Raw genomic sequence first — 13,272 nt, 5'->3', positions numbered from 1 at the left:
TGTGGTTACGACTTTCAAAGACAAGAGCGGTTCTCCCTAAGTCCCACCAGGACATCTTTTTCTAAATCTAATTTAAGATTGTATTACCAAGAGAACAACTAAAGAGAGAGGGGGGAACATGTCCCAAAGGATGGATCCTGATGCAGGAGGGGAAGCAGGAAGAGGCATAGGAGCAAGTGCATCTCGGGGTGGTAGTGGTCCCTGCTCAGCGCGCCTCAACCCCCAAATCCCACATTTGGTGTGAGCCTCCCTGATGCACCCCAGTGTGCCTTCCAGCATGAGATCCAACAGGAACAGACCTGAGTGCCGCTGGTCCTCAAGCACACAAAAAGTGAGATTAACAATCACCTGTACATCATGTGGGCCATGAGATTCCCTTCCACCCCACCTCCTAATTGAAGGACATAGCAAATTATAGTTTCCAAAGATGGTTGCAACAATATCTCCCACCCCACATACTCTTCTTTTTTTTTTTTTTAATTAATTAATTAATTTTTTTTAACGTTTATTTATTTTTGAGACAGAGAGAGACAGAGCATGAATGGGGGAGGGTCAGAGAGAGGGAGACACAGAATCCGAAACAGGCTCCAGGCTCCGAGCTGTCAGCACAGAGCCCGACGCGGGGCTCGAACTCACGGACCGCGAGATCATGACCTGAGCCGAAGTCGGCCGCTTAACTGACTGAGCCACCCAGGCGCCCCCCTACATACTCTTCTGAATATGACCTTGCTACTCACTCATCAAGAGATGAACTATAATCCCCTTCCCCTTGAACCTGGGCTGGCCTTAGGGACATTCTTAGAACCAATAGAATGCAGTAGAAGTGAGGCTGTGTGATCTCGGTGTGGCCAGAAGAAGCCTTGCAGCTCCTGCCTTGGCCTTTGGGAACATTCACTCACTGGAGGCTCCCGTTGGGGCACCACCCTTTGGAACCCAGGAGCAGTGCTGTGAGAAGTGCAAGCCGTTCTAGAGAGGTCATGTGCAGGTGTCTGGCTGTTCCAGCTAAGCCAGCCCGGTTCAGGCACCAGACATGTGAATGAGGTTCCATCTTTGAATTGGACATAGCAGCCCTCTCCGTGGCAGCCCCCAGTTTGAGTCATCCCAGCTGAGCCCCAAATACCATGGAGCCAAGAAGTACCATCCCTACTGTGCTTTTTCCAAACTCCCGGAGCACAGAAGCCACAACTATCAAGTAATGGCTGTTGATTTATGCCACTAAGTTATGGAATGGCTTGTTACACAGCGATAGATAATCAGAATATAGAGGATGTGTAAACTTAAACAAACTGAGGTTTCTGGGGGGAAAAAAACTAGAAACAGACAAAGGGCACACTATTCCAGAGATTCAGAAGGAAAGAAGATCTCTGATAATCATATAATATAGAAACTAGAAAAGTTTTAAATACAATTTTTTAAATACTCAACAATAAATATTTATTGAGTACTTTTTTTTTTCTCATGTGCCAGGCATTATGCTACACTCTGGGGATAAAGGTGTGAACGAGACAGACCTAATTCTTCCCACTACAGAATTTACTTTCCATTGGTGGCCACAGACATGTAAAGAAGTAATTATAATGAAGCATGATAAATACAAAGATGGAGAAAGAAACAGTGCTATACAAACACACAGGAGGGAAAGTTAATGGATACTACTGCTAGTTTAAACTGTATGTAAGAAGACATGGCTGCTATGAAGTAAGAGCAGGCAGTCATGAAATGAGAACAGGCTTGGTGAAAAGGCAACAGCATGAGAAGAAAAGAATGAGCCGGGGCAAACAGAAAACACACATGAGAATTAAGATAAATACTGGTAACTAGGGAGCAGGAACAATAGTGTGAAAAGCTGAACCGGAATGGTGGAAGACACATTTGGGGTTTTTTCCTAGAAAGTCGAGACCACAGAAATGAAAACAACAGAGTGGGTTATAGATTGAGAACTGTGCTCTCCAATGCAGAAATCACTGCCATGTGTTGCTCTCGAGCACTTGAGGTGTGTGGCTACTCTGAACTGAGCTGTGCTGTCAGCTCAAATACACACTGGATTTCAAAGACTTGATAACAACATCAGCATCACCCGTTTCTTTTCCCTGTTTAAATTTTTAAAAAAACATTTATTCATTTTTGAGAGAGAGAGAGACAGAGCACAACCTGGGGAGGGGCAGAGAGAGAGGGAGACACAGAAACTGAAGCAGGGTCCAGGCTGTGAGCTGTCAGCACACAGCCCGACATGGGGCTCAGAACCACAAACCAAGAGATCATGAGCTGAGCCCAAGTCAGATGCTTAACCGACTGAGCCACCCACGTGCCCCTCTTTTTAGTGTTTAAAATATGGCTACTAGAAAACTTAACATTGCATATATGGGTCACATTATATTTCTCTAGGACAGAGCTAATATAGAAGGAACAGAGTGAGATCTAAGAATTTTATGTTTTTGAGGAGTTTTGAGGAGAAAAAAGGAATAAGGTACATAAAAAATAATCAAAGAATAATTACCCCAAACTCTCAAGTTAAACAAACAAAAAAAAGGTGTCTCTGCCAGTGGGAATCGGTGAAGTGAGACTGATATCTGGACACAAGTTTTGAATGACATGGAAAAATTGAAAAAAAAAATCTTTAAAGATACCAGCTGAAAAAAGTTGACTTCCGAATTTGTCTATGCCTTTTCCTCCATAACACTAAATGCTTGAAAACAGTGGAGCATGTTTTCTCCATTTTGATAGAAATATATCATGACCTAAAAGTTTTATATTCAGTGACACTGATATGTGTGTATAAAGCCACTAAAGCAATATTCTCAGATGTTCACAGAAAAATTGAACTAAAAACTAGTTTGAGTTATTTTAGCCAACCGAAGGAAGAATCAAAATTAAGAACTCAAGGGGCGCCTGGCTGGCTCAGTTAGTTAAGGGTCTGATTCTTACTCTTGATCTCGGCTCAGGTCATGATCGAGCCCCAAGCCGGGGTCTGTGCTGACACCTCAGAGCCTGCTTGGGATTTTCTCTCTTCCTCTCTGTCTGCTCCTCTCCCACTCACACACATTCTCTCTCTCTCTCAAAATAAATAAACTTTAAGGAAAATTTAAGAACTCAAGTACAGAGAATTCAAAGTATAAAAGTAATTTTGGGTTTTCCTTTACTTGTGTTAGACTGCACACTTAGGGATCCAGTCCATTAAGGGTTATCAAGGGGTGAAGTCTGACCTTAGGTGCCTTCTGCCTCCACTCCTTCCATGGTAGTGCCAGCAGCTGCATTTCTCATTCTTTATCTCTGGGTTCACAAGAAGTCCCCTGTTAGGTTGGATGACTACCCAGAACAACAATGGGTGTTGCACTATTTCAGGACTTACTAAAAATGGCTAAACTCTTTATGAAGTTGGGACACTGTAGCAGAAAAATTGCCCAACAAGAAACTTAATTTCTCCTCTATAAAAGCAGAGAGAGTTGCCAAGGAACTCGATTTCCTGCATCTGTAAAACTGCATATGTAATGAGTCATTGGCCTCTTTTTTTTTCTTTTTTTAAGTTTATTTATTTATTTTGAGAGAGAGAGGGAGTGGCACAGGGGCAGTGAGAGAGGGGGACAGAATCCCAAGCAGGCTCCTCACTGTCAGTGAGGAACCGGACACAGGGCTGATCCCATGAATGGTGAGATCATGACCCGAGCAGAGATTGAGTCGGACGCTTAACTGACTGAGCCACACAGGTGGCCCCTCCTTTTTTTTTTTTTTTTTTAATTAAGACTAATAAATAGCCCAGGGACAGTTATCATCTGTTATCAAGCCCTCTTCATCTATGGCCTGGGGTGTTTCTGGGCTGATTATACCATGAAGAAAAAGTATGAAACAAGTGGAGAAAAACAAATGTAAGAAATATATCAAAATGTTCCTTAGTTAGGTTATCTTTGGACGGAAGAATTCTTATCTTTATACTCTTAGATTTTAAAGTGTATTTCTTTTTTAAAAGTAGCTGTTGCTTTTATAGTTAGCAAAAAGAGAAGTTTGAAGTATCAGTTTATACAATTCTGCATATGCCACTGGAGGTAGCTATTTCTGGCGTTTCTCCCAGCTCACAACAAGCCCTTCTCTTCTGGGAATACCTTATCCCCCACCCAGTTCCCAGGGAGGAGTCCCAGGCAGCCACGTGTGTGTATATGGGTCAGGTTTTAATGCAAATGCTACCTCCTCGGAGACTTTCCCAACACACCCACCTAAAATACTCACCCCCAACACCTTACTTTGTTTTATGCATAGAGATGATCCTATCAGCAATTATTTTACTTTCTTATGTGCCATTTTTGCCTTTTCAGTGAGGGGTTTATCTTGGTTATTGCTGTGTCCCCAGCACCGAGAACAGTATCTGACATGCAGTGCGCACTCAACAAAGTATCACACAACAAATGACCACACCTGCCTGGCCAGAGAGGAGCAGGGAGAAGGCTGTGAGCAAAGCAATTCACAACATTTCTGCCTGAATTTGGAGCTGTTGTGCTCACATGTGGACGCAGCGCTTGTAGGGTGGCCATATTCTGGCTTCTGGGCCAAAGAAAGAAAAATCTGGATGACGAGAGAAGAAGGCATGTGTGAAAAGCAAGAGAGACCTGGTCCCACAGCCTTCTTGGGCCTGCTGTGTTTCAGGTGTGGACTGTATAGCTTATCATCAAGTTTTGTGTTTTGGGTCAGGCTGGAGTTGGTGGCTCTTACCTACAAGCAAGGAGCCCTAATTGATAGATCTACAGCTACAATCATGTTTTAAAAATTCATAGCAGTAAGATTTGGAGGAAACAGGGACACCTGGGTGACTCAGTCGGTTAAGCGTCCGACTTTGGCTCAGGTCACAATCTTGCAGTCCGTGAGTTCGAGCCCTGCATCGGGCTCTGTGCTGACAGCTCAGAGCCTGGAGCCTGTTTCAGATTCTGTGTCTCCCTCTCTCTCTGACCCTCCCCCGTTCATGCTCTGTCTCTCTCTGTCTCAAAAATAAATAAACATTAAAAAAAAAAAAATCTTATAAAAAAAAATAATAAATAAATAAATAAATAAAGTTTTGGAGGAAATACTCTAGAATGTTTGCCTCTGAGTGGTGGCTCTACCTAGTTTTTATATTTTCTAAAATAAGTTTGTATTACTTTTATGATTAGAAAATAATATAGGGGCGTCTGGGTGGCTCAGTCAATTGAGTGTCCGACTTGTGATTTCAGCTCATGTCATGATTAAGCCCTGGGTTAAGGTCATGGGATTAAGCCCTGAGTTGGGCTCTGGCTAAGCATGGAGCCTGCTTAAAATTTTCTCTTTCTCTTTCTCTCTCTCTCTCTCCCTCCCTCCCTCCCTCTGCCATTGTCTCTGCCCCTCTCCCTGCCTTGTGTGCACACTCTTTCTCTCAAATAAAAAAAAGAACAAAAATCTATAATCTTCTTATATAGAAAGAATATAAGGTGATAGGCCTGGAGGAGTCCAGGAGGTCCTATTCTGTCCATCCATCTTAGTTTAGGATGAAGAAGGGAGAGGTTACACAGTGAAATCACTCACCCAAATTCACAAAGCTCCTTCACACAACACATCAGGCTTTCTGAGGTCCAGGGCAGTATTTTCTCCACCAAAGGTCTTTGGCCAGTTGCTGTGCTTTTTACCCTAAATTGCTATATTTCAGTTTTTATTCCTTACTGCCTGCCTTCCTTCCTTCCTTCCTTCCTTCCTTCCTTCCTTCCTTCCTTCCTTCTTTCCTTCCCTCCTTTCTTCCGTCCTTCCTTATTTTCTTTCTTCTTAAACAATGAATCCTCTCACTCAAGACAAAATAAACGCTTCCTTTTAGGGGTTAATTCTAGTGAGTGGGTGTGGCTATCCTACTGCTGTGTTGGGACAGTTTCTATGGCAGCTGTCCAGACTCGTAGGAAAGCAGTGCCACGGTTGATTAATGATGTCTGCCCTGAGCACAGGGAGAAGAGAGTGGATGAAGAAAAGTTCTGTTTCTCAGATGCAGAGCAAAGCTGCCTTTATGAGACAGGGAAAACACTTGGAAAGTCAGGGGATCCATCTGTATCACGTATGCCTCTATCCCCTGGTTTATGTTCTAAGGAGTTCTAACTGTGTTGCATAATGATGGCATAATAAAGGCATAAATAGTAAGGCAGTGGCTGTGCAAATTCCCCTTTACTTTTTGGGTACCTTTGTCTGAAATTGCATCGCACTTTTTTCAGCTAGCTGGCGGCCAAAAGGGCTGACCGTCGTTAGGCAGGGGTGTCAGCCGATGGGTAGCTGGGCAACACGGAGGCCTGAAGGAAGTGCTTGTGCAGGGTGGTCTATTTCTGGGCTGGCCCATGACGTGTCTCTAATTCCTAAGTAAATCTCACTGAACTACTGATTTGTCTTGCTTGCATCTAGAAGTGCATTCTCCACTCCTACCTAATTTTAAGAAAACTCCTTAAATGATCCAGGAACCCACCTGGATGGTATGCGACCCTGCCTTGGGCTCAATAAACGAGATGGGGAGGAGGTGCTAACAATCCAAAGAACATCAAACTGTCACTTAGAATCCAGGGGGAGATGAAGCTGTTGCAAGATGCCAGGGCAGAGAACTATAGACCAATTTCCCTGATGAACATGGATGCAAAAATCCTCAACAAGATATTAGCCAACCAGATCCAACAATACATTAAAAAAATTATTCACCACGACCAAGCGGGATTTATACCTGGGATGCAGGGCTGGTTCGATAGCCACAAAACAATTAATGTGATTCATCACATCAATAAAAGAAAGGACAAGAACCATATGATCCTCTCAATAGATGCAGAGAAAGCATTTGACAAAATACAGTATCCTTTCTTGATAAAAATCCTCAAGAAACTAGGGGTAGAAGGAGGATACCTTGAGATAATAAAAGCCATATATGAATGACCCAACACTAATATCATACTCAATGGGGAAAAACTGAGAGCTTTCCCCCTAAGGTCAGGAACAAGACAGGGATGTCCACTCTCACCACTGTTATTCAACATAGTATTGGAAGTCTTAGCCTCTGTAATCAGACAACACAAAGAAATAAAAGGCATCCATATCGGCCAGGAGGAGGTCAAACTTTCACTCTTCGCAGATGACATGATACTCTATATGGAAAACCCACACGATTCCACCAAAAAACTGCTAGAATTGATCCATGAATTCAGCAAAGTTGCAGGATATAAAATCAACTCACAGAAATCGGTTGCATTCCTATACACCAACAATGAAGCGACAGAGAGAGAAATCAAGGAATCGATCCCATTTATAGTTGCAACAAAAACCATAAAATAACTAGGAATAAATCTAATCAAAGAGGTGAAAATTTATATGCTGAAAACTATAGAAAGCTTATGAAAGAAATTGAAGAAGAAATAAAAAAATGGAAAAAGATTCCATGCTCCTGGATAGGAAGAGCAAATATTGTTAAAATGTCGAAACTACCCAAAGCAATCCACATAGTCAATGCAATCCCTATCAAAGTAACACCAGCATTCTTCACAGAGCTAGAGCAAATAATCCTAAAATTTGTATGGAACCAGACAAGACCCTGAATAGCCAATGCGATCTTGGAAAAGAAAACCAAAGCAGGAGGCATCACAATCCCGGACTTCAAGCTATACTATAAAGTTGTAATCATCAAGACAGTATGGTACTGGCACAAGAACAGACACTCAGATCAATGGAACAGAAAGAAGAAACCAGAAATGGACCCACAAACTTATGGCCAACTAATCTTTGACAAAGCAGGAAAGAATATCCAATGGAATAAAGACAGTCTCTTTAGCAAGTGGTGCTGGGAAAACTGGACAGTGACATGCGGAAGAATGAACCTGGACCACTTTCTTACACCATATACAAAAATAAGCTCAAAATGGATCAAAGACCTAAATGTAAGACAGGAAGCCATCAAACTCCTTGAGGAGAAAGCAGGCAACAACCTCTTTGACCTTGGCTGCAGCAATTTCTTACTCAACACGTCTCCAGAGGCAAGGGAAACAAAGGCAAAAATGAACTATTGGGACTTCATCAAAATAAAAAGCTTCTGCACAGCGAAGGAAACAATCAGCAAAACTAAAAGGCAACTGACAGAATGGGAGAAGTTATTTGCAAGTGACATATCAGATAAAGAGGTAGTATCCAAAATCTAGAAAGAACTTCTCAAACTCAGCACCCAAAAATCAAATAATCCAGTGAAGAAATGGGCAAAAGGCATGAATAGACACTTCTCCAAAGAAGACATCCAGATGGCCAACCGACACATGAAAAAATGCTCAACGTCACTCATCATCAGGGAAATGCAACTCAAAGCCACAATGAGATACCACCTGACACCTGTCAGAATGGCTAACATGAACAACTCAGGCAACAACAGATGTTGGCGAGGATGCGGAGAAAGAGGATCTCTTTTGCATTGTTGGTGGGAATGCAAGCTGGTGCAGCCACTCTGGAAAACAGTATGGAGGTTCCTCAAAATACTAAAAATAGAACTACCTTACGACCCAGCAATTGCACTACTAGGCATTTATCCACGGGATATAGGTGTGCTGTTTTGAAGGGACACATGCACCCCCATGTTTATAGCAGCACTATCAACAATAGCCAAAGTATGGAAAGAGCCCAAATGTCCATCGATGGATGAATGGATAAAGACGATGTGGTATATATATATAATGGAGTATTACTCGGCAATCAAAATGAATGAAATCTTGCCATTTGCAACTACGTGGATAGAACTGGAGGGTATTATGCTAAGTGACATTAGTCAGAAAAAGACAAAAATCATATGACTTTACTCATCTGAGGACTTTGAGAAACAAATGAACATAAGGGAAGGGAAACAAAAATAATATAAAAACAGGGAAAGGGACAAAACAGAAGAGACTCTTAAATATAGAAAACAAACAGAGGGTTGCTGGAGGGATTGTGGGAGTGGGGGATGAGCTAAATAGGTAAGGGGCATTAAGGAATTTACTTCTGAAATCATTGTTTCACTATATGCTAACTAAGTTGGATATAAATTTTAAAAAATAAAAAAGAAAATTAAAAAAAAAAAACAACAAAAAAGAAGCCGGGACAGGAGCCCAGAGCCCAGAGAGCATGAAGGGACAGAGGTTTCCTCTTCCCCAAGCTTGTCCCCTTCCCCTGCTTCTCCTCCAGTCCCCAGGTAGCCCCACCACTGGCAAACCCCACAGGCATCCGCAAACAAGTCTCACTTCCCTGCACCCAGAACCCTTGCTGTGCCCCCCAACCCCACAAAGTTGGGGATGGAGCTCCTTCATCCAGTTGGGCAGAGGCAGTGGCACAAAGGCACAAAGCACTTCCTCTGAGAGGCCCCCTGGGAGTCCTGCGGCCTGGAGCCACACTGCTCTGGAGTCAGTCTTAAATATTTGCTAAGCAGATCATAAATGTCACCTCACTGCAGACCCAGCTGCCAGTGTCTCCAAAATGCATGGAAAGCTGATGAGATGATTCCAATGGAACTGGAAACTTCATTTTCCACTAACTTAGATATTTCTGGGGAGGAATCCAGAACTCAGATTTATCTGAGAACTCAGTCCTGTATCCACGTCCCAATCATTTGTGAGTGTGTAGAATTTAGGTTGGAATGATACACGAGGGGGAGAAAAGAGATTTTCTGACTCTGCCAGTGGTTAAGCTCTCAATTACTTAGGGATTTTTTCACCTGTACACATCGAAAATGGAAGAAATTCTCTTCTATCTGGATAATTTTCTTATGTGTTCCAGGCTGCACAAAGGGTGGAAATCACTAATCTTGTAAAGGCTTTTGCAACACTGAATTCTTAAGACTCTGTTCTTACATAATGTACTTTTTTTTTTTTTTGCTTGTTTTTTTAATGTAAGTTTTTTGTTTGTTTTTATGTGGCAACCAGAGGTTACACAAAGCAGGGCAAATAGATTTCATCTTGCATATCAAGTCCTATTAATTGGTAGTAGCAGCCTGAGTGCTGTGCTAACAAACATTCAGAAGCCACATCTGGGTCCTGCAGGAAAGAGTGGATTAGCAATGTCTGCCTTGGTTATGGAAGCTGGGGATGGTGGCTCTCATGCCATGTATTTGATATCCCTGAGTTACATCAAGGGGCACCTTTCAGACTTCTACACCCAGGGATAAGTTCCTAGGATTCTGGAAAATGACCATTAACAGGTTTAGAAGATGAGATTCATGATCAATGGTTACTGCCAAAGAATTGATGTAGCTGCTTCAGAGACAAGTGTGTTATTTATGACTGATGTCTCCTACTAACTTCCTGTGAATAGCAGAAAGTAGGTGTCCACTTTCTCTATTGTGCTTTGGGTCCCACCCTCCCAGTGGTCTCCTGGCCCTACCTTCTCAGGATCGGTTCTCCACAAGGGTGATGGACTGAACATTCTGTCTCAACCCCTGATTGTGTCTGCCCCTGTCCCATCAACAACAGGACAGTTACTTGCCTCCGCATGAGGGTCATCCTGATCCGGTCCATGCTTCTCTCTCCATCTCCATCTCTTGTTCCTCTTTTCCTTGGCACTTTGTGTCACAGCCAAGCTGAGTTCCTTGTTCCTCCTGACCTTTTTCACTTGGGGCTCCTTCTGTGTGGGGTGCCCTGCTCCTTTCACATCACCCCTCTTAGTTCTCCAGTGATCTTCCTTGATGCCTTTCCTGTCCCTTTAGACTGGTTTCAAGGGCCCCTGGAACTCACTATGTGCTCACTTTGACCCTATATTGTAATCAGAGGTTTGTCTATCTCCCCTACTAAAACCTGAAGCTCTAGCAGGCAAGAACTGCATCTATTTTCTGTATCCAAACCTCTAGGGCAATGGATGGCCCACAGGAGTGCTTCAGACATGTTTTTTAGATGAGTGGATGAAGGGGGACTGGGTAGTTTTCCCAAATTCATGAAATTAATGGTGATTCACCAGGGATTACCACCTGTGATCATTAGGTTGACACTATCCACATTTCCCCACAGTATTTTCACTGTTGTACCAAACTACCTGCCCTCTTGGCTCCAAATGCTGCTTTTCTCAATAGCAGTTATTGCAAGAATTCCAAGTGCCAATTATGAACTGTGTAAAAATCTGGAGATTCAAAGTCACTGCATCTTAAATCTAGAAGAGGCCTTTTGGGCCATCTATTCAGCTGAGGTCTAGAAGACAGAACTTTATGCCTCATCCATGCCTTCCTCCTTCCCTTGCTCTATACTGGAAAAAGGAGTTGTTCTTAGCAAATTTAATGGCATCTGTGAGAACTGTATGACCAACTTTTTATGGTCTGTATTATGACAGATAATTAACTTTGATTTATACAAAGGTGAAGAGAGTAAATATTTTGGCTCAAATGGTGCAGCTGTATGCAGCTCTAATTCCCAGATCCCTTGACCAAAATTTACCGTTTTTTTCTTTTCTTGAAAAAAGAAAAAGGGGGAGGGGTAACTGGCTCATTTTGGAGAAAAGAAGTGAAATGTTTCACCTTATGTAGCTGTGTTTTCATCTCATAGTAGGCAATCACAGGGATGGATGCTCGGTAGTAGGTTTCAAGGCGCTTGGCAATGGTGGTGGTGTTGTTTTCTACCAGAGGGCTGCTCTGGTTCCTCTGGAGAAGGCGGTTGGTCATGGTGTCTGCTGAGCAGTCCATACAGATCACCAGGTGCGGGTCTCCAATCTGGGGGGCGGGGGGGGGGGGGAAGCATAACACAGTCAGAAATTCCACTCTGTGATATTCTGGAAAGGCCTGAGACCCCTATTTCTTTCCCTTCTTGGTCTACTGGTTCCTCTCAAGGTCCCAGAAGTACAATGGGGCAGAGCTGGGACTGGACTTCATGGCTCCTCTTTTCCAGGTCAGTGGCTTTCCACATGCTGCCTCTGAGCTGTCTCTTGCCCTCAGCTTTTGTCACCTCATAGAATATAGGGATCATATAGAATGCTACCCAATGCAGTTGTAATCTGTCTTCCACACTAAGGGGAGTTTCCTTTGGGAAGCCTTCCCTGAGCTACTGAGGCAGAGCTAATCACTTCCTCCTTTGTACCCCATTCTATCTTACACAACCACCAGGAGCATGGTGACTGTGTCTGTTTTATGTGAAGTCAGTAGAACATAATGGTTGAATACGCAAAGGTTGGAGTCAGGTTGTTTAGGGTCAAATCCTGGTGTGGTGACTTGTCTCTAAGGTGGTCTTCACCAATTCCTTCTCTTGATGTACTTTGAGCTCTTCCCTCACAGAGACATAGAGCCCATAACTCTATTTCCTGACTCTGGCCTGACCTGTAACAATTTGGACCAACAGAATACAAAGGAAATGATACCATATGCTTTTAGAAGCAAGATCCTAAGAAATCTTGCAGTTCTTGCTTGGTTGACTATCATCTAAGATGTCCAACTATTCTGATTGCTAAGCCACGAGGAAGCCCAAGCTAGCCACGTGGAGAGGCCTTGTGAACAGAGATACCCAGCCAACTCTAGACTGTTTTAGACATCCCAGCCCTGGCTGTAGGTATATATACCGGCCTTAGCCATTATCTGACTGTATAAAGTCAACTGTGTGAAGGGCTTCAAATGAGAACCAGCCATCCAAGCCCATCGAACCCCAGAACACTCCTAGAGAAGATAACAGATTGAATTTTAAGCTACTTGACTTCATCATTAACCGGAAGTATCACTCAACTTCTCCGCACCCTACTTTTCTCATTTGTGCAAAGAGGATGATCACAGAATTGCTGTGAGGGTTAAATAAAATAAAATAAAATAAAATAAAATAAAATAAAATAAAATAATGTAAGTGTGTTGCTTGGCATATGGTACTCCATAAGTATTAGCTATGATGTTTATTTCTCCTATGAGGCTACAGTCTCTTTGTGCAGGGTTAGCAGGTGCTTGGCTCCTGGTCATAAGTCTTGCATATAGTAGGGAGGTGATGAAGAAATGTTTTAGTGAGTCAGTGATAATGATATGATCAGCAGCACCAATCTCCCAATCTTCCTATCCTTCTCTTAAATGTTCTTTGGCTCCTGATGTCTTCATGTCTATGTTGCCTCCACTACCAACCCCAACCTTGGATCAAAAGAAACTTGCTCCCTCTCCCGATCTTGCAGTGGTCGGGTTGTGAGTAAACAAAGGTTTGCCACTTCCCCTGTGGGAAGTGCCTGGGATGGATGGGAACAAAGGGTGGAGGAGGACTTTTAGGCAACATGGAATGGTAAGTTGCTAGTAAGTGGCAGACATTTATCTACCCCCTCTATAGGATGTCCTTTAAAATACAAGGAAAAAATTCTCCAAAGTCT

The 13,272-nt window shown here is 42.9% G+C and overlaps 1 protein-coding gene across 3 annotated transcripts in view; it reads right to left on the bottom strand.

Moving 5' to 3' along the window:
• The window catches only part of AK5 (adenylate kinase 5), a 265,268-nt gene that overhangs the window by 8,924 nt on the left and 243,072 nt on the right, over positions 1–13,272 (bottom strand). For 2 of the 3 annotated variants that reach the window (XR_006206172.1, XM_042952269.1), the window contains one exon: positions 11,465–11,656. Coding sequence is in view for 1 of the 3 variants with exons in the window: in XM_042952269.1 (XP_042808203.1) it covers positions 11,465–11,656 (192 nt within the window). In the remaining 2 variants the exon portion in view is untranslated. Of the gene's footprint in view, positions 1–3,203; positions 3,271–11,464; positions 11,657–13,272 lie in introns of all 3 variants that reach the window. The other variant, XR_006206173.1, reaches the window with a different exon arrangement.

This window comes from Panthera leo, chromosome C1, assembly GCF_018350215.1.
Source record: "Panthera leo isolate Ple1 chromosome C1, P.leo_Ple1_pat1.1, whole genome shotgun sequence".
NCBI lineage: Eukaryota > Metazoa > Chordata > Mammalia > Carnivora > Felidae > Panthera > Panthera leo.
Note: the sequence above shows the minus strand (reverse complement) of the source record. Positions and strands in the feature narration are given on the sequence as shown.